We start from the raw sequence: 19,955 nt of genomic DNA, 5'->3' as shown, positions 1-19,955 counted from the left end.
GTTTTAGTTTTGCAAATCAAGTGACTGACAGCAGCAGCAGAGGCCGTCTGTGCACTTTCCACATGGAGAGGCTTCCCACACCAGCAGGGCAGAAATGGCCCATAATGCAATAGTGAGTTTCTTCCCTCCATGTCCCTACTGGCCAATGCTACATGCTCTAGAAATAGAAGAGAAACCTTTGGATTTCAGAGAAACCTGGACTTAAAACATCTGATTCACGTGGGCTGCCCTTCTGAGTACTGCTTAGTCGTTATTTAAAATGTTACCACCACTGGACAGTTTTGTACTGCAAATCCTTGAACAAGACTATGAACTGTAATACCTCAGAGGAGTAGTTCAGAGAGGACACACAGAGAGAAGAAGGAAATCAGGCTGGAAGGCAGACGGATACTGAGGCGGAAAACTGAGACATTCTGGGAACTCAGATCTCGCCAGGCGCATCCACGAGCACCCTTCACTCAGAGCAGGAATCAAAGCTTTGTACAGACATAGTTCTGAAGCAAGGGCAGCAGGAGAAGAATGAGTTCAACGCAGCACTGGTGAGCATGAGGAACTCTCACTCCGGTTTGGTTAATGCCAGAAAATTGTCTATGTCATATTACCCAAATCCCACAAAGAACGAACAGATTTAATGTATGATCAAATTACGATCTCCTTGTATAGGTTCATGAGTGAGTGAGTGAGCCAGTGTGTCAGTGTAGTTTAGTGGTCGGTTAAGTCGGAACAAACTCTTCCATGGTAGGGATGAAGTTCCAGAAGCAATCACACTTCCCTGCACATAGTCCCCTGCAGATTATCAGTTATGTCCAGAGGCGAGTCAGTGGAGTTATGCCAAGGCTCACAAAAGTAACAGCACTGGCATCACTCGGCCTGCAACCTAAGAAACTGTCTTCCTACCAGCCTCAATCCACCTGGGGTACTGCTAGGATGGGGTAGGGTATAATGCTGAATAAAAGAAAATTCAGACCAGCAACTAAGTCCATACAAGTTGTCTCTATAAAATCTTTAACATGAACATAAAATTATATTAAAATTATTTCAGTCAAGTTTGCTTTCTTAAACAGAAGTCAATAATATTAGATGTACTTTAACATACTTCAACTTTTACACAGAACGTGGATCACACTGAATGCCTTTTGTTTGGTTTTGTCAACATATAAAGCATCTGCATTCATCTTAAGGATTTTTAAATACCATCCTTTTTATATTTATCTTTTGCATTAAAAGGTCACGAATATATAAAGACTATTCAACATACAAGGGGAAAAGACAATATTCATTTTATGCCACTTATACAACTCTGGGACAATTGATACAAAATATTTTCCATTAGTTTCAAAAGTCTTTGTATGCTCCAAGGACCAAGCTGCCAATGTATATTTGGAAAATACAATGTGTATGCATAAAAATTGTCTCTCCCTATTATCACATCAATAGTGAAATCAGTAGAGGGATATGACATGGGCAGTTATGTCTCTCTGATATCTTAAATCATAATTTATAGATGGAGGCCTATTTCTTTTCTTAAAAAAATTAAAAGAGTAGTAAATGTTTGTTTGAAGAAAAGTATCCATTGTTTTATAAAAACAACTTTTACTAAGTACCCATTGCCACAAAAATCTTTAACATAGAGAAGTTCTCTAATCTATAAGAAACATGATTTGTAAACACTTAGAAAACATTCTATGAGCAATGGGGTCTGTGATCATTTCACAAAGCTCAATGGCCTTTATTCACAGACAAGCACAGGGGACAAGAATTATAGTTGTCACTGTATACTCTTATCAAGCTTAAGAAATGTCTCAAAGATATGTGAGCAGCAATTTAAAAGATGAAATGTTTCTTAAGCAACTACTTTGTGAAGTATTTCTAAGTGTGAGAATCAAGTTGAGTTTTAGTAACTTCCTACCATGATAACTTGTGTCTTTTCCTTAGTATATGTGAAATGCTGTCCTTCCAGCAGCATGCAGCCTATCAGAGGGGCGTGCGTTCAGAGTAGAATACAAGTACCTCTGGCTCAGTAGCACACACCACTCCACCTCACTGAGCAGTTAACTCTTACACCCAGGCAGAATATGGACAAAGGTGCCTGGAAAACAATAAGAAGGAAAGGTCGGCTGGACTCAGAGTCCAGAGACATTGGCCATTAGGGCTGTGATCTCTCTCAGTCATCGTTGCACAGTTCCAGTCCTCTCTGCTCTGCTTTCTCTCTTATAGAATGAGTCTGTGGTAAATTTCATGTCATATTTCAGAATATTTTATTTTAGTAATCTGGGATGGATGTTGTAATTCTCTTATATACCTATCAAATATAACATGGAACAAAGATTAAATGAGATATTCTCTGTCCACAGAAGTTTGAGAACTCTGTTCTAGGGAAACTTTAATATATAAAACTCACTTTGTCTTCTTAACTCCATCAAGGGAGTAAAAGTATCCATCGCTGTAGCTTTAGACAACCAGAATGTAGACACCGTATCTGAGCTTAAAACAGGCTCGGTACCTCTGATGCTAAATTACAGAGAGTTAACACATATTAATTTCAATCTGGTTGTGCAAATGCTTCTGGCATTTCCTTCAGCACTTAAACTCATTTTCAGAGAATGGACTGCTGTAAAAGAACGCAGGCTCATTAAGAGTTTATTTCCTCAAAATGCTGAAGGATGGCAACTTTCTACTGTGGGGAGCCCAGCAAGCAGCATTCATCTCCTTAGAAGGGGTGGGAGAAAGACCTGGCAGCACTCAGGGCTCGGAAATGAAAATTTTCTTCTTGGTGTAGCACCCTGGCTTACCTTGTTTCAAGGCTGGCTGTGTTTTCTTTACACAGAATAAAATCTTAGCAGGAGCAGAAGCCAAATGCATAAAATGAATGATCAACTTACAATTCGCATGAATCTATTCTTTCATGGCCCTCTGCTTAAAAATAGCATCATAAATGCACATCTGCAAAGACTGTGGACTCTCCCCCCTCTTCCCTCAATTGTACAAATTATTAGAGTCGTTGACAAAAGGGGTTTTTTTGTTGTTGTTGTTTAGGGGTTGGTCTGGGCACTCTCTTGGCAGACTGCCACTTTTCTAGCAGTAGAAATACAGCTTGCAGAAAAGCCACATTGTACAGAACAGCTGTTCTGTTAAAACACGGAGCTTGCAGCCCAAGAAATGACTGACTTCACATGTGAGGCAAAGTCGTTCCCTCCCTTTGTACTAATTTAAGTGAAATGTAAGTACCAAACATTCACTTCCGTGACGTCTCGTCTCCCTTCTCAATTACAGCCTGTGGTGACTTGTGTGTAAACCCTAAGTGAGGGCAGCTGGCCTCAGCCGCCATGCCCCAGGGCCCTGAAATTGGACCATCTGACTTCCAGGACAGGGTTCGGTCTCTGGTGTGATAGTTTCTATATTAGGATTAGAGGGGCTGAGGAAACCATGAATACCAGGATTTCAGATTTTAAAAAGATACCTTTCTCTATCTATTAAAAGCACGGGCAGCAGAATGGAAATCCTAGACTGTAGTTCATTCAGCTGTTGGTTTATGTTCACAGACTATAGTGTGTGATTTATGCTGTCAGTTGTTTGAGATACGTTGATATAAAAAAGATATAAGGTATTCTGCTTAAAACAATCTTTTGCAAGGGAAACCCTTCCTTTCGTATGTTCAAGCCAAATCTCAGGGCCCCAGTTCTCATTAAATGTCACCAGGTTTATGCCATTTTCTATGATACATGGTAAATTCAACGGTTTCCATGAGTAGCTAAAATTAAGTCAACGGACACGTTTTTGTTGAGAAAGTACCATGCCTACTTTTTTTTTAATTTGCTCACTCATGTGCAATAAAAATGCGAAGCGTCTTTCAGACCCAGTGTAAAGGCTGCCTGCCTTAGACTTTACACTTTTTTTGATATAAATAATATCTACCATTATCTGATTTTTTTACTGACAAAAATTGATACCCTAAAACCCAAGTAAAATTACTCCTACTTAGCCAAACTCATGGGAGAAAAGTGTCACATATATTCATTATTATTTCAATAAATTGGTCTTTGAATTTCAGGCATCAAATGTTTAAAAACCATTTTGTTTCCTTATCAATTCAATGAAATATCCACATACTGACAATGTGTAAAGCAGCTTCATAAATCTTATTCTGATTAAAATATTTTAAGATTCTCAAGTCACTCATGTCATTTAAGAGATACCAAATTTTCTCTATTATATTATGAGTTAGTATTTTTCCACATTAGAATCTGAAGTATGTTTTAAATAGTGCATATTAAACTCAACCTTCTTCCCAATTCCTGATTACTTTGTCTTGAATATCTTAATAATACAATAACAAAAACCAAACAGAAACCTTAGCATGCAGTACAATTCATAAACAGAAGTCCCATTAAGCCCTTGATAATTCCTCTACAAATTCAAGCTTTTCATTAAGTTGCCTCCTGGACACTCAAACAGTCGAGAGTCTCGGATTCGAAGTTTCAGATAAGAGATATACATATGTTACAACAGAGACTTGGAGTCAGAAGCTCCTGATTCCATCAACCAGGAATTGCTGGGCCATTCTGAAGACACACTGAGGTGACTGGGCAGATGCACCATCACCACATCCATATACTCTGCTTTGCCTCCAGCACTGGGCATGCGCACTCTGCCTTCATCTTAGGCAGCTGAATCTCTGCATTGTAGACTGAATGGATATCCCCTCAGAATATTGTATGTTAAAAGCCCAATTCCTCATGGTGATGGTATGTGGAGGATGAGGCTACGGGAAGCAATTGCCATGAGGGTGTTGAGGGTGGAATTCTCAGACATGGGATTGCTGCTCGTGAGATGAGACAAAGGGACACACATTATCTTCCTTTACTGCCCTGTCTTCCAATCACACTTCTTATCTACCAGAAAGTTGGTCTTCACTGAGAATTAGAGCATGCCATACTGAATCTTAGTTTTCTAGATATCCAGAGTGATGAATCTACTGTTTAAGCTAGTAAGAGCCAGTTCGTAACCAGGTGGAAACAAGGGTCATATGTTTGGGGGGTTGGAGAGATGACTCAGTGGTTAAGAGCACTGACTGCTTTCCCAAAGGTCCTGAGTTCAAATCCCAGCAACCACATGGTGGCTCACAACCATCTGTAATGAGATACGATGCCCTCTTCTGGTGTGTCTGAAGACAGCTACAGTGTACTTATATATGATAAATAAACAAATCTTTAAAATGGAAGCCAGTAAGAGTATAGTGTATATCATAGTAGTCCAAACTAATAAAGATATCTGACAAAGACCCCCGCCCTCTCCTGATCTCGGTGTCTAACTGAAAAAAGCTCACACAGCAGCAAGTGCAATGACAAGACACTACCAGAAGGCAGTGTCTGGCTGCTGTGTCTGATAGCCTGACTGATGAAAAGCCACCCTGGATACACCCTGAACAACTTGGTCAAGGATATGCTTGTGCCATCAGAAGCTCCATATCAACAGGAGATGCAATGGAAAACACCGTGGGTCAGGTGTCGGCTAAGCCAATGTCACCTTGCCACTCTCTGCAGCCCCCTCCCCCCAAAATGCCCCCACATAAGGTTTGCCCGAATTAGTCTCTCAGCTCCCTCATGACTCCATAGAACATACTGCGCCTGCCACGCTTTCTTATGCTCTCTCCCTTCCTCCTTTCAACACGGAAAAAGAGAGCAATTTTGCTTCTATGCTAAAATCCTTGTAAAAACCTGGATACTATTCATCTATTTTTTTATAGAAGAAAGCCAATGTTTTAAAGTATTTATATAAAATCCAAACTGTGTACACAGTCTGTTTTTATCATCAGTGCTGATATTCAACACAGTCTTATTTTTCGAACTCTAAAATTATGTATGAGTGATGTGCTTTAATTACCAGACATTACCAATTTTTTGTTTCTAGGCTGCTTTGGGAAACTGTGATAAGGAGCTCCCTTGCATGTTGGTGTCTTTTAAGCATTTACACAGAACGTTCGCACATGGAGAACTTGGCTAGTACTTTGTAAAGAGCAGATCCCAGAGAGTGAGAAAAAGACCAAGGGAGCTATTTTCTGCAGACTGTGTTTGATTTCTTGATAAGTTGCTAAAGTTGAATCCTGCTATCCAGTTCAATCCTGTTCCTTCATTTTGGCACGGTTTTAGAAATGTGTGAAATTCTATCTGCAGAAGATCACATTGGCTTTGCCCATCTAAGTCAGTGTGATAATGGCAGCTTTGGAGTCTTGGGCTAGGAATGTAGCTCAGTGTAGAGTATCTAGTCAGCACATGCAAGGCTCCAAGCCTGATCCCCAACACTGCAGGTATAATAAGAATGACTGCTATTATGATCAACATAACTCTAGTTACATTAATACCAATTATTATTATTATTATTATTATTATTATTATTATTATTATTATTATTGAAGGGCTGAGGACTGAACCCAAGAATTTTTCGTGCTAATCAGGTACCATAACACCCCAGCTCTAATACTGGATTATTGATAAACAAATTCCAAATGTCTTATTCCTAATAATTGTTTCAGGATAGCTACAGTCACAGGAGGATTTAAACAGCCAATTCAATTATAAAGGAAACTAATTAAGTTATATGGACAGGCAAATCAAAAGTATTTAACCCAAACAGCCAGTTGTCTGATAGACGATTTAAGTAAAAAGAAAAAAAGGAGGGTTTCACATACAATATTTCATTTTAGTTTTTGATAATCTCCAGAGAGAACTATCAAAATAAACCCATTTTTTAATTATTTACTACACTAAGTTGTAAAAACAGCCAAAATAAGCCAAGACACCTTAAGTGCAGAAAATATATACACACCACACCTTTGCCTGGAGCACAAGTTATTTACTAATTATCATAGTATGTAGGTATATTAACACATATCAACTCCAAATATTACTTTAAATTACATTCCAGGTCATGTTGTCATTCTTATACCTTAAATATGAACCAACCTGTACAATTAGTACTAGGATCCTATAAAAATGCTTCCTTAAAAAAAATCACTGCCCTCAACTGTTCTGATGGCAAAGGCAGGAACTGGCAATCTATGGGTTAAAGCACAGGTACACACGTGAAACCCATCTGTAGACATGCACTGTCAGTGTAGAGAAGGGATGTAGAGATGTTCACAAGGTGTAACAAGGTCAAAACTGAAAGGCACAATCATGCAGAAAATGGACTGAACAGAATTCTACCCCGAACTTCACTACTCATTTTGTTTTTCCACCATTTTTTCTTTGATTACTGTTACATTTATATCCATAGGAGCCTCACATGAATATATAAATACAACTGCTGAGGCCATTCAGCATGTATGTATACGGATGATTTCAGGGCTTACCCACACAGCATTGGCTAAGCTAGGGTCTCATCCCGGGGGAAGACTGATTCTTCCTCTCTCACTGCTCATTAGTAGAACAGACAATCGAGTGTAGGGTTCTATGCCAAACTAGATTCACCTACAGTACAACTCTTGTAGATAAGGCTCAGAGAGCATTGTGGAACAGAAGAAGTGTTCAAGATCCAGAGGTTCTGGAAGTCTACAGTGATATTGTGCTTCCTCAGAATGACAATCTAGCTATACACATGGCTGCCCAAGTAAGACCCAAATAACGACATCAACAGATGGGCTAAGATGGAGGGAAGAAACTTGATGGGGCCACCCATATACAAAGAGCTACAGGCTGCTGGTCATTAATCACTTCATCTTGTCATTGAACGTTTCTCTTCAATCTCTCAATTTCTTTTCTTTTTTTTCCAAATATGAATGGGATAAAAGTATGGCTTCTAAAGAAGATAGGTCAAAAAATTCTCTTTATCCTCATTTCTGGCCCAGGTTCTGGCATTAATGGACACACTACAGACTCAAAAAGGATGTGAAAATCTGTAGCCAATCAGTATTCAAAGTCACATTAGTTTTCAAAGGTAGAGGTCACCACGTGTTTATTAAGGCACAGCCAAGACATATGCACAGTTTCTAGGAAGCAGTTTCAGAAAATTAAGGCCACGGTACAATTTCAATCATATAAAGCAGTCAGAGGTGACTCTTTGCTATGCTCATGAAATATTGTTATCTGCAGAGTGCTGAAACAATATATTATGCTTTGCGAGAGGTTACAGGGCTAACAAATGCATATTAAAGACTTCCAGCCCTAAAGAACAGAGCACAGAAACTTGAAAGTCCTAAATAAGTGGATACCAAACAGCGTAAGATAGTGGCACAGGCCACAGGGTGTAATGAATGACACATAACATTAGTAGGAACCAATAGGTTTTCAAAGTAAGTCAATGTGGTATAAAATTCAAGTGTGTGGCTTAAAGTTTTGCCAAGAAAGTAAAAGTAAATAACCAGCATGTAAAGCTCCAGGGACCTCGTCTGTCGACACTACATTTTTACAAGACTTTGTTCTTTGTTTTCAGGCTCTGATTTGTAATGATTACATGTATTCAAATCTTGGGATCAAAACACATTTAAAAGACTTCAATGGGAAAATGTGTATGTGAATTCATGTGTCCATGTGTTCTGATCATATTTTTAGTCCAAGACCCAATAGAGATATAAAATACCCTCATGTTGAGGGGACAAAGTAAAATGAAGGATAGAAGTATTAGCAGAATACAATAGCACATAGGTTGTGTTACTTCTAATACGTAGCTTGTAAAAACCTGAGGCATCTCAGAAGGGTCTAATTCAAGATACTTACTGCTAAATCTCTTCTACGAAACTTGTGTTCAAAATTAGAAAGTAAGTAGTCTTCCATGACAGAACTGTTGAGATAGATAGATAGATAGATAGATAGATAGATAGATAGATAGACAGACAGATAGATAGGAAAGAAAGGAAGGAAGAAAGGAAGAAAGAGAGAAAGAAAGAAAGAAAGAAAGAAAGAAAGAAAGAAAGAAAGAAAGAAAGAAAGAAAGAAAGAAAGGAAGGAAGGAAGGAAGGAAAGGAAGGAAGGAAGGAAGGAAGGAAGGAAGATCATCGTCTTCTAGAAAATGTAAACACTCCAAGGTGGAGCGCTAAAGAAATTATGAGAAAATACAGTTAGAAATTTGTTGACCAGACTACACACTGGTATTCATGGGTTTTGTGAGACTGGGATTTTCAACTCCTCTCTATACATCTGCTAGTGAGCCTATGGGACAAGGACTAGGGCTCATCCAAGAACCTACACTCCCTCTCATGCCTGCTCTACAACCCAAGTTACTTTTCCTTTGATTTCACACTGTTTGCCATTCTTCTCCCTCCAGTTTTCCTATTTTTCCTTTTTCTTCTTCCAGTTTTGATTTGTACCTGTCCACACCTGCCAAAACATATCATTTGATAAGTGTTATTATGTGTGAAAACAGAAATCTTTATTATTATTCCTTTCTAAAGCAAGACCCAGTACTCTTCCAGGTACAAAGCAGAGTTATTAGCTGTTAAAATGAACAAGAGGAGCCAGATGACGCTTTCAATGATCTCATGCCACAGTCCACAGGCAGATACATAAAGATACATAAAGGAATAGTCTAACAATAAAGCAACAGAACAATGTCAGTGTGGCTGATGATTCGGGAAGAAGAGAATTTTATATAAGAATGGGACATCTGAACTGGGTATCAAAAGCTGAACAGGAGCACACCAAACTCACCAGATGTAGTGATCTCAGGAAACTACTTCAAAGCACAGAACTTTAACGTGACTAGTACTACAAAAGTCTTAGGGAACAGATGTTCTCTCTGGCCTTCATTCCACTTTGTCCCCAAAGGCTCTCCATGGCGGGTGGCTTTCCCTGTGCCCCACGTTCAACACATAGGCTAAGAAGAATCTTTAAAAAAAGGTATGTCCCTCATGTTTTTATAGACCCTTCCAACTAGTCATATCCATACATTCTGTCCAGTCTTCGCTGAGCCTGGAGATAAGAATATTAGTCTTCAGATCTTCTTTATTGAAGGCTTTCAGGGTCACAAAAAAATTGATTAAAGTGAATATGTTACAGTTTTCTCTTGGTAGCCTTTGTTATGGAAAAGCTAGCTACAGCACTTTTCCTAGATGAGGGGGAAAGGGAGTGTGTGTGTGTGTGTGTGTGTGTGTGTGTGTGTGTGTGTGTGTTCCTACTAAGAGGACATTTCAGTATAATAGAGACATATATGAGAACACACACAGATGTCTTGCAGTACTGACTGCTATTGGGAAAACAGATGATAGTGGACAGAGGGCAGATGGAGCTCATGTTCATTTTCTGTTCTCGCATTCCAGAAACCCACCCTTCTTCCCTCCAGGTATCCAATTTTTTTATTTTGGAAAAAATGATTCCAAAAGACAAGAATGAAGTACAAGAACTAATACCATGGGGAGAATATTTTAATAAGTCTTGTGTTTTTATAATGTATCCATGTCTTAGCCATGTTTCTTTATGGTAGCTACCAAAAGAGGTCCAGTGAGAGCTGCTGGCCATGGACTTGCCTTGCTCTGACTCAAGCCATGTTGGCATAAGTGGCCCTATACAAGTTGTGAACCACTGCACTATGAAGATGAGATCAGTTGTTCCTTGTAAATAACTGTCAGGCACCCCTTGATTGTCACACATTCTCAGCGATAATTCTTCAAAATAAGCTTTCCTTCAGGTTTGAGGTTGAAAAGAATTCTAGGTGTTCAATCGCAAAATACACACAAGAAATGGGGCCAATGAGTCAAAAAATAACATATAGCAACACACACACACACAGGCACGCACGCACGCACACACACACACAGGCACGCAGGCACACACACATACATAAAAACTCTGAAATGTTACATAATTTATAATTTTCATGTTAAATTGTGTTATAAGTATCCATATGTCACAGTCCACACACATAGAAAATGAAAACTTTTCATGATAGTATGAGACTCCAAATGAATCTTAGAGATACATTTTTCCATCATTTTCCCCCATTTGTTAAAAATATTGCTCTTCCACTATCAGAGAAGGAGCCTGGGCAAGCAGGGCAGTATATATATATTGCTTGTCCAACCATCATATCAAGTCAAATCAAATATTAGTTTTTAAATGACCTCCTCACAGAAACAGTAACCTCAGATACACACAGAAAAGGGTAGCATGTCACTAAAAAGGCTTCTGGAGGCATATCTGAGAACAATTACATGACATTAGATTTCCATGGGCTACTAAGGCCAGGCACGTATTGTTCAAACAAACAGCAATAAACACTGGCAGCCTTGCCTCTAGGCATGTCCCCATGCGATACCACAAGCAACTTTGGACGGAGGCTGATGGAACTAGAGACCAGAGTGAGTCCCCCGGTCTCCTGAGGAGAATGGAGGCAAGAACAAGAGCCAAGTAAGTGCCAGGTTCCCATTGTTAAACTTGCTTGTCCATCTCTAAGGAAGCTTCATCTTAAAATGTAACAAGAACTCACTCTTGGTCCTGAAGCCCTTGCCTATGTGAAAAGAAAAACAAGGAATGCCACAGGCCTGAGTTCAGAAGAACAAACTAACATTCATCTTGCAGGGTTTCAGAAGAAGGGAGTGTGCATGATGTTCAAGCATGTGTGTCATCTGCTAGAAGCAAACGCTTATCAGCATACACCGAAATGCCAGAACAGTAAGAGGAAAAGCTGTGCAGATGGAGAAGACACGCTCAGACCACCCTGGAAGGCCCATACCTCTCCCACAACCAAAATAAGCCATGACTTCACATGATTACGCCAAAGGAATGATCGCTAGGTACAACTGTCTAGGTATGAGTTTGACATTTGAATATGAACAGATAGCATAATTTAACAGAGCCCTGCCAGTTTCTCCTTACACGCATGCATACTCAGTCTCCATGTATGACTCTTCAACACATGCATGCCTGGCTCACATGTAGGCCAGAAGAGGATGTTGGGTCCCCTGGGTCTGGAGTTAGAGATGGCTGCAAGTTACCATGTGGGTGCTGGGAACCAAACTGGATTCTCTGCAAGAACAGCCAGGGCTCCTTGCTGATGAAGCATCTCTTGAGACTCTTTGAAGTAAAATCTTATAAAGATAGAAACGCTCTTTACTCAGCAGCTGTCTTGCATGTTTCCCAATTGCTCCTATGCAGAGTCTAAGGCTGCCATCCATTTTACATATTCAGCACCACCCGCTGCCACATACGAAGGCAAATTATCATTTAAAACTCCGTAATGTTTGAATTGAAATAAAAACTTAGGTGTACAATGGCAAATACCCTCAGATTAATTGAGTTGCAAGAGACATACTCCAAAAATGGACTGAAGTCCATGATATTAGAAGGACGGAAAATTTATCTAGTTTTAGTAAATGTCAAATCAGCAGCCATTGCTTTTAAGATTAATAAAAGATGTAATGGTTTCCAGATAGCCTCTAAATAGAGATTACTATGAATGGAGAAGTGATTTAGCAACAGTCACCACAATGAGATTTCTTTAAAGGTTACAATCATCAGTTATTTAGCTGAAACACTGCCGAGAACGCCTGGTCATTTCGTGAATAATGCATAATGTTCATTGTAGACTTGATCTGTACTATAACAATGCAGGTATTTCTAAAATAATAGAAAAAACTATCTGTTGCCATCCAATTGCTTAACATATCATTTCCATGAAGTAATTGACTCAGGACATCTTACACACTGTCATCTGAGTGTTCCCCCTACAAGCATAACTTGTAATAATCTGTATACAATGGGCATCACACAACAAACTCATCAACCTTTATAGACTGCTAAGAAAGGATGTGATGAATGCCGGGCAGAGAAAAAGACCTTTTGGAGGCAGCAAATTAAAATGATTAAAATTCGACATAGTTGTGTGGGACAAATTTAAATTTCAGCTTTGAAATTTAATTATTAGCATGATCAACTCATCACATTAAAAAATGTTGCCTACACAGTGTGAGTACTTTTCATATAAATTTCAAAATGCCTTTAGGTTTAAGGTTTATTCAAGAGGCTGTCTGGAGAGGCTCAAAGTATAATGTCTGTCTGTTTTATGGTTGGATTATGAACTGCACTTCACAGGATGCTGCAGGCTATTTATATAAGCTTGTTTATCCATATGAACTTCTTCAAGGGCACAACATAGAAGACCTTAATAAATTAAAATGAATCTCTTTTGATGTTGTTGTTTCATGACTATTTGATCGAAATGAGTAGCAGTTTTGCATTAAAGAACTAGAATAAAGCAATAAGCTGTGTGCATATTCTATAGCAGTGCCAGCTCACAGGAAGTATTCCTGAATCCTAAGGACCCTGGAGAGCCAGTATAGACAGGATGGAGTCACTTGAGCTGACATCTTCAGCTCTAGTCTGTTGTAAGTTTATTAGCAATGAACACGTATCAATTTCCATGCTCCACCATAATCATTAACTAAGATTTATTATCTCCTTCTAGGCTCAGCAACCATCGGAACCTCCCTGTGGACATCAGTGGTACCACACACCCTTGCTTAGACTGGGAGCACCCACGGGAGATGTGACCATGCCCTATCTTCTTACCCATCTTAATCATACCAGGTAATTATAGCTGAACTGACTGAAAGACACACAGTGAAAAATCAATTGGCAGTTACAGTCTATGCCTGACAAAATTCTCACCTGGAATGCTTGATAATTATGACACGAATTGAATATTGTTTATAGCACTGATTCTGGTCTTAGGTCTGTTATCAATTCACTGAAAACTCATCTCTCATCTGTGTAAAATAAGTCAATATTCCTAAATGATCTAAAGGTACACATCTGAAAAGACCAGAGTTCCAAATCTAAGTTGTTTCATCATACAAGAACTGAATGAACAGACCATACAGTCATCATTTTTTTTTTCTGTTTTGGCTGCCATCTCTACCAAGAGAGCCTTTTCACTTTAAATTCATTCAAAACGAAAGCAAATTATAATTGTACTAAGAAAATAAATATAAGTCCAGTCTATCAATTTATATTAAATTAAATAATATATTTTTACACTGTGTGGTTTTTGATTCACCAAACTTATCTGTTCCTTTTACATTATTCTAACAAAACATAAAGATGATCATGCCTGACCTAGAGTAAACAATTTACCTAACACACTTATACAAATATTTTGTGAAATTTCAGGGTCACTATGTTATCTAGGACATGCATTTGTGTGTCACCAAGTTGATAATCTACATTCTCAAAGGCAGAACAGCCAACAGGAACGTGTGTTCAATTTTGTCATGTTAACATCCTACCCATGAGGGGGACTTTTGGTGTGTGTTTGTTAGAGAAGGTCTGAGTAGATTCCAAAGCCAAAAATATCTACTCTAAGTTCCCTTATAGAAAATTTTGTCAACCCTGCTCAAGAGGAAAATAACATGAAGAAAACCAAATTCTAATTTTCCTCTCTCAACCAGAGCACAATTCTTTTTTAATCTAATTTTATCTAATATTTTTAACATATTCTAATCACATTTCTCCTTCCCTAAACTCCCTGCCCATCCAACTTCAAAACAAAATAAAACAAAGAGAATTAAAAAGACAAGCAAACAACAAATGGGGGAAAAATCACATAAAAAACATGAAGTCCACTTTGTGTTGGCCAACTGTTCCTCAGCATGGGTTGATATACTCAGTGCTACTCCATTGGAGAAAATTCAACTTTCCCTTTTCCAGCTGGTATCAAATGCAAACAGTTTCTTGGTCAGAAGTGGGACTTTATGTCAACTTCCCTTTCTCCTAAGAGCACAATGCTTTAGTACAGATGAAATCTGTCTCTCTCATCTGAAATGTTGGCAGCTAGAAATGTCACAGATTTCAGATATTGGAATATTTGTATATACATAAAATATCTGAAAGAAAAAGAGCCAAAAGTCATTTATTGCTCGCATATCCCTATGTACATATCCCTATGTGTGCCGCCTTACTATAAGCTTGTATCTTATTCTTAGTAATTGCATACAGGCATGCCACAAAGCTTTCTCACTGTGGCATCATGATGGGATACTCTCAGCATTGGAGGGCTTCTAAGGTCAAAGCTTGTGACTAGGAATTGCCAAACTAAGTGATTCACATATGTGTGATCACAGCTCTGAGCATGCAATGACAAGCAGTCATAGTCACAACTGATGCTTCAGTTTGATCAGAATTCAAACAAAAGGTTACAGCACTTCACCGGCACTCTTTCCAACAACTTCCCCAACACAACCAAAGCTACAAGGACTTTCCCAGTGGTAGCTGGCAATACCAAGTCACCTAAGAATCATTTTGGATAGGCATAGTGACATGGGCCTTTAATCCCAGCACTTGGTAGGCAGAAGTAAGCAGATCTCTATGAGTGTGAGAACTTGGTCTGAACAGTGAGGTCCAGAATAGCCAGGTCTATATAGTAAAACCCTGTCTCACCCTGAATCTCACAAAAACTGGAGCTAGCCATCCCTCATCATTTAAGAGGACTTGAGTTTGGTCCCAGGTCCCAGGGCAATTTACAACTACCTGTAATTTGGGATCCAGGGAGGTCTAAGGCCTCTTGCCTCCCAGGGTACTCCCACTCACATGTACATAGCCCCACACAGACTCACATACATACATATAACTAAAATAATAATAATAAATCTTAAAGAAAAGAACTTAATTTGCCTTTTGCCCACAGGTGAGATCATCTGCACCTCGTTAGTCTGTTTTCATCTGATGCTTGCAAAGTTTCCTGATAAAACGTTAGGACATGAGAATCTCAAGATTTTTCTACCAGCCATTATGAATAATATACCCTTAAGAAAAGAAAATCAATCACCAATAATGTATACATCAATTCATTCATGCATATTTGAACACTAAAAATACCCTTAAATTTTAGAAGGTTCAGGAAACAAGAAAATTCTAAAATTTAATCTTCGGAGGGACAGACCTACTACTAAAACATAATTTTAAGAATAACTATGTCAAGGATTTGAAAAACAAATGTTTGTATTCACAAATTTCAGCCAATGTGTCTATAGAAAACTTTGAAAAATTAATAGATGGATTGATTTTCAATGTCAATAAAATCACGAGTTCAAAACCACCTGCTCTGCCTGGGCCTGGCTCTCTCCCTGTCTTTGTTCACTTAACACAGAACACACTAGCTCCATCTGTGATCCCCATCCCTCCCCGTACACCAGTTGTTAAGAAGGAGCATGTATTCATACAGCACAAATGAGAACACACGGAAATTATTTCATCCCAACTCCCATAAAATCTTATATAATGTAAAAGAATGTTTAGGTGAGCAGACTTTTCTAAAGCAAAATAGAAATAGAAGAGATTTATTTCACCTTCACATGGTGTCTTTCTCATGCAGAGTTCAGATTTCCACATTTGAATCCCTTTAAAGGATTTGATATGCAGGAAAAGAAGAGAGGATGCTGGTGAACATTTCATTCCAGAGGCATGGACAGAGCACCCTAATCCAGACCAAGCAATGGCCAAAGACCTACCTTTTACAGAGGTGTTTGGTGGAGGGCCTTCCATCCTCAGATTCCATGGAGGGTCCCCTTGGTTGGCAAAGTCCCTCATCTTGAGATAACTAATTGTAAGTCGAATGATGGACGCCTTGTCGAGCTGGCTGGTGATGGCGGCAGGAAGAGGCAACAGCTTGGCCAATTCATAGAACTCAAAGTTTTCTTTTCCCCGGCGGGAGCGAGCAGCATCTCTGGATTTCTCCTTTCTCAGTGCTTGTAAACTGGGAACAAAGAGGTAGGAAAGGGTTTAGAACATGTGGTTCTAATTTTTTAACTTCCATCTCCTTTCCGCCAAGGCATGCTGTTATAGCCACAAGCAGTTTAAGACTCAACCCGTAATGTTGTGTTCCTATACCGGTTCTCAAGATTTGTCTTATTCGACTAGATTTAACCACCAAAGGAAACATTTCGCAAGTTTTGTTTCAGTTATCGTCTTGGAGAATGAAGGTAAACGCCCGTGTAAGTCACTTTGGCGGAATCAGCTGAGACGGTGCTCCAGTGTCCTTAGCCCTCTCCAAGGATCTTTATCTCAGTCACATGAGGGAAGTGTCACGCTGAAAATACAGACTGCAAATGGTGTTGGTGTCCACTTGATAAGAGAACACTGTAACTTCACACCAACAGGCCCGTATTAGCATAGGGCTAGAGTCTCCAAGACTAGAGGAGGCACTGCCACCAAAGCGTCAAGCTTCCGGATAGCATGAGTTTTATGTTGAAAGATAAGCTCTGTCTGGGTTGTTAAAATTTATAGACATTATAGACATATTACTTCACAGAGGAGGCAACAGGTTGGATCCAGAATTTTCCTTTAACTATTCATGTGCATTTCTGTTTGAAGTTTGCTCACATTGCTGAGAGCAGAATCTGGCACCACCGAAGCCGTATGCGGGTCTGGTGGGAAAACCGCCTCCTCTGAGTCATTCTCCTTGCTTTGTATCGGATGAGCAATGAATTCAGGCTCAGACCCTAGTGATAACTAACTGGGTTATATGCACAGCATCAAGGTACTAATAAAACAACTGGTGACTATCCGCATTACCGAACGGAGACATTTTACATGTTTAAATCCATATCCTGGAATCCCATGAAATAAAAGGAGCAACGAGGAAGGATGCAAGGGAGGAAGTCTGGAGAAAGAGATCAAACCGGTTTCAGCAGTTTGGCTCCATTTTTCATAAATAAAAAATGAAGGATAATCTGCCAAGCCACATTAGAGCAGCCATGGATTGCTTACAGGGGAAAACGCACACTCTTCATACACCCAAAAGATCTTACAGAACATCTGCATAGCCTAAGAAATGTCATGATAGTTGCTGGGTTAATAGCCCAAGCAGCACTTCATTATAAATAAATACGGACATAAATGCATGCGTGCATGAATGCATACATATCTTATTTAATAATAGGTATATATTAGGCAAATAATGCTATCATTTTGAGTCATGTAAGTCATGAGCATTTGTCCTGTAATATGATCCAGGTGATAACTTCAGGCAGAAACCTGAGTAACTTGTAAGGGAAAGTTGTACTACAGCACATACTTCCCAGGATCGTGATCAGTTCATAGAATCTACAAACATTTAATATTGGCTTACTGAAAACAAGGTAAGTTACAGATGCATCAATATGGGGCATAGTGTAGGTATATCCAGGATCCAGACAAAGATCTTAGACCAGAGGACCTTGGGTCTCCCTTTGCATAATACAAGTAATTCACCTGACAACAGCTAAGTGGGCTGTGCAAAGAACACGATAAATTTTCCTTGTTTGTTTTGTTTTGTTTTGTTTGAGCAGGGGATGATGCAGTTCTTGGAGTTTACCGCTTTTCTTTACTTGTGTTCTCATATAAATACAACACTAAATGGAGGGTTAAGCTGACATTTGCTTACTAAATGCCTATGATGAAGTTCCAGAGCAGGGATTTTAGGACCTTTAAGGTGAAGGAAGGGACTTTTAGTAAGTAAAGAGAACCAGGAAACCGGAGGCCAACGACCCTGACTAAGAGATAACACATGATTTCAGCTTTCCACTCATGTGGCCAGACTCCCCATGTTGCCATTTCTAGATTAAAAAAAAAAGAATCTAAATTTTTATAAGAAAGTTTCAAATTTTAATACGTTAACTAATTAAAGTTTCTTTTGTTTAACTGTGCATGACAATAAAGTAGGTTATGGTCAATTTTGGATCAGTGACTCATTTTACAATTGGGCCATAACTGGGGAGGCCAATTTGGAAGGCAGTTTTACATGGATGTTTTGTGTAATTTTCCTTGTCACCCAAATGATCATAAATGAATTCATTCATTATCTAATTAATATTCCTAATATTTACACTAGAAATTTCTCCATGCAACTAAAGCAAAGTGGATGATTAAGCAATTATTCTGAAATTGATATTAATGAATAGGCTTGTCAATAAACCAAGGGAAAAATTAATCCTCCTGAGGGCTGGGGATGATGGGAGAGGGGGAAATGAACAGGGAGAGGTTGATGGATGGGCACTAAGTTAAAGTTGGCTCGGAATGAAGAACACAGCGGCAGGGGTGCACAGGCACGGTGTGGTGACTATAGACAGCCATGGAGTACTGTGCAAGAAAAGACTGGAAGACAGCATTTTGAAAGATTCCACCATAAAGAAATGATGAAGTTTTAAAGAGATAAGTGTTTAATCTGATTTAAATGTCATACAATGCCTACATGTGTTGACTATTATACATGGTACCTATAAATGCATAAGAATTTAATACTTTTTCTATGTTACAATAAAAATAAGCAAAATTTTAAAACATAGTTTAATAAAAACAGTAAAAATATAACATCAGGAGAAGTAAACGGCAAGACTGAAGAAGACCAACTAGTAGCTTCCAATGGGTTGATAAGGACACAGCACTTTCCCCTCAGGGGAGGAGAATCAAATAGATACTGACATCTCTGAACACTTAGCATTTACTTACTTTTCCATGCCAACACTGAGTATGTTACTAACATATGTGCACACACGTGCATGCGCGTGCGCGCACGCGCGCACACACACACACAGAGCCTCACAACCTCACAAGCACCTACACTACCTCCTTGATCTTTTTGCCACCTTCTCACACTACGTCCCTCAACTCTAACGCACAATAGACCCTCTACTGAAGTCATGTTCTTGGCCACTATCTTAATAATAAAGGGTTTCCATGGCTCCCACATCACATCATTATGCGTGCACCATAGCTCAGAAGACTTTCAGAATGACAGCGCTATGTCTATAATAAGTAGTAATTGGTTTTGAGGGCAACAGCAATAAAATACAGTCAAAGGATTATAATGGCTGTTGAGAGTCTGGTATAATAGATGAAACTAAAGATCTTAAGACAATAACACAGCTTGCGGATTAATCCTTTGCTCCGTTTTATGAAGTAGAGCCTTGCTGTAATCAGTTCTCAAATTGAATTAAGGACCATGTTAAAACCTAAAATAAACTTTGCTTCTGTATATTTTGTTCAAGACAA

At 39.0% G+C, this 19,955-nt stretch overlaps 1 protein-coding gene across 16 annotated transcripts in view; it reads right to left on the bottom strand.

Moving 5' to 3' along the window:
* Positions 1 to 19,955, bottom strand: part of Npas3 (neuronal PAS domain protein 3) — an 825,122-nt gene that overhangs the window by 558,256 nt on the left and 246,911 nt on the right. For 8 of the 16 annotated variants that reach the window (XM_039078152.2, XM_039078154.2, XM_039078153.2 and 5 more), the window contains 2 exons: positions 16,436 to 16,680; positions 16,274 to 16,324 (listed from right to left, as the gene is read on the bottom strand). In XM_039078152.2, coding sequence (XP_038934080.1) covers positions 16,274 to 16,324; positions 16,436 to 16,680 — 296 coding nt within the window. The remainder of the gene's footprint in view (positions 1 to 16,273; positions 16,325 to 16,435; positions 16,681 to 19,955) is intronic. The other 8 variants (XM_039078157.2, XM_039078162.2, XM_039078156.2 and 5 more) reach the window with 1 other exon arrangement.

This window comes from Rattus norvegicus, chromosome 6 (assembly GCF_036323735.1).
Source record: "Rattus norvegicus strain BN/NHsdMcwi chromosome 6, GRCr8, whole genome shotgun sequence".
In the NCBI taxonomy this organism is placed as follows: Eukaryota; Metazoa; Chordata; class Mammalia; order Rodentia; family Muridae; genus Rattus; species Rattus norvegicus.
This window is presented reverse-complemented; position numbering and strand designations above follow the sequence as displayed.